This window comes from Cyprinodon variegatus, unplaced genomic scaffold, assembly GCF_000732505.1.
Source record: "Cyprinodon variegatus isolate N-32 unplaced genomic scaffold, C_variegatus-1.0 Scaffold2002, whole genome shotgun sequence".
NCBI lineage: Eukaryota > Metazoa > Chordata > Actinopteri > Cyprinodontiformes > Cyprinodontidae > Cyprinodon > Cyprinodon variegatus.
In genome coordinates, this window is record NW_015152455.1 from 32,804 (window position 1) to 35,018 (window position 2,215).

The 2,215-nt window shown below is 42.5% G+C and overlaps 1 protein-coding gene across 1 annotated transcript in view; it reads right to left on the reverse strand.

The window, feature by feature from the left end:
- The window catches only part of idh1 (isocitrate dehydrogenase 1 (NADP+)), a 22,867-nt gene that overhangs the window by 6,815 nt on the left and 13,837 nt on the right, over positions 1-2,215 (reverse strand). The window contains exons 3-4 of the mRNA XM_015405114.1: positions 1,771-2,062; positions 1,059-1,161 (exon numbers count right to left, since the gene is read on the reverse strand). Coding sequence (XP_015260600.1) covers positions 1,059-1,161; positions 1,771-2,062 — 395 coding nt within the window. The remainder of the gene's footprint in view (positions 1-1,058; positions 1,162-1,770; positions 2,063-2,215) is intronic.

Consider the following 2,215-nt stretch of genomic DNA (forward strand, 5'->3'; position numbering starts at 1 on the left):
TTAACATCAGTATCGATATCGGTTATCGGCTACATGAGTTTTAAAATATCGGCATATCGGATATCGGCCAAAATCCCAATATCGTGCATTCCTAGTGGAGACAGAGGTTTTGTGTAGTGAGGATGGCAGCAGGAAGCTGGGACAGAAATCTGTGGAACTCCTTGTTGGAAAACTTCAGCAGATTATTCAGAGATTAGATGGAAGGCAGCAGTGTGTGTGGCCATGTTTTGGTTACCCTGTGGAATAGGCCTAATTTGGGGGACTTAAGAGGCGTTCAGTAAGTAATCCCCCTGACCCACTTCTAGTTGGTTGATCTAGCTGAAATTTTGCAATTTATTTACATCTCTATAGATTAAGTGGCAGATTACAGCTATGAACAAGTGGTTTCTGATGTACAGGTGTCAGAACTGAGTTGAAGCTAAAATAGAGCCTGTTGAGTGTTGAGCTGTGATACTTTTTTTTGTATCTGAAAGGACGCATAACACAGAAGACTTTAATGAAAAGGTCAAATGATGCCCCATCGTATGGCCTTGTAAAATGTTTTTCATCGGCATAAGTTGCTTTCGTTTCATCAAAGTCTCTGACTTGACTCAGTTCAAACTCCTGCACTGGAAAAACGATCTAGAAATAAGTAAAAGAATTCTTAAATTAAATGTATTTACTCTTAATTTGAGTAGGTAAATGAAAGAGTTTGCCGATGGAATAAGTATTTTTACTCTTAAAATAAGATAATTAGATAAATTGCACATGAAATAAGACAATGTAACTGTGTTTTGGCAAAATGTCTCTTATCTTCTCAATTCAAGAACAAATGCACTCATTTTAAGAAAAAATGACTTATCTAGATATTGATTTTTTTATTGTGTGCAAATCAGAAACCACAATTAGTTCAGAGATGTAATTTACTAGTTAGTCTGTACATAAATAAATCATTGCACATGCTAAATTGCAGCTGGATTAAACAACCGGCAGTGTGTCAGGGGCGTTACTTATATTATATTGCTGCTTGTTGGGCCAAGAACTGGTCCTCTGGGGGTGGGGGGTGAGCTCCTCCTTACCTTTAAACTCATGGATGACGTATTTGACCGGCTCTCCGGTGGTTGGAGTGTAGATCATCTCTACTTTCCCAGGTCCAGGCACCACAAAGTCAGTGGCTTTGTACTGTGGAGGACAGAGAGTCAGCACGGCAACGCAATGAGTTCATGAACAAGCATAAAGGTGTTGGCAGGAAGAACCAGTGGGAGGAATAAAAGGAAACCCTTTATGTAAGCAGCAGACCCCTCACCTTTCACCTACTCTTTACTCAGAAACCGACCTGGTAAATCTGAGCCACAACCTGATATCTAATTGAGGCAGAGTGCAGGTCCAAAGAGCAGCGGCTGAAATGTAATTATTGATCAACAGTCTCCTGGCAACCCCAGCATGCCGACTCCCTGCCTGATCTGCTTTACCTTCTGCACTGGAAAAACAATCTAAATCTAGATTAGTCATTTTTTCTTCAAATAAGTGCATTTGTTTCTGGATTAAGGAGGTAAAAGAGACATTTTGCCAATGGAACAAGACATTTAAAATAAGAAAACACAATTGCATTGTCTTATTTCAAGTGCATATTATCTAATTATCTTATTTTAAGAGTAAAAATACTCATTCCACTAGCAAACTATCTGATTTACCTGCTCAAATTAAGGGTAAATACACTTAATCTAAGAGATTTTTACTGATTTCTAGATTGTTTTTCCAGTGCATCAGCAGCCCAGAGGACGGGCTCACCTGGTCTCCGTGCGCGTGCCTGCCGATGATGATGGGCTTCACCCAGCCGGTCACCAGGCGGGGGATGTTCTTGCAGATGATGGCCTCCCTGAACACGGTGCCTCCCAGGATGTTACGGATGGTCCCGTTGGGCGAGCGCCACATCTTCTTCAGCTTGAACTCCTCCACGCGCTTCTCGTCTGGCGTGATGGTGGCACACTTGATCCCCACGTTGTACCGCCGGACCGCCTCCGCCGCCTCAACCGTCACCTGGTCATCTGTCGCATCTCTGTTCTCCATGCCGAGGTCGAAGCTGAGCAGGCGGATATGAACAGACTGGGTTTACTGCTGGATGAAAGCTAATACCAACAACCTGCTGTTAGCACACAGGTGTGCAAACATGATGATCTAAAACACTTTGATCGTAACATTAGAAATGAGCAATCTCCTGTCCAGGGGTGATGCT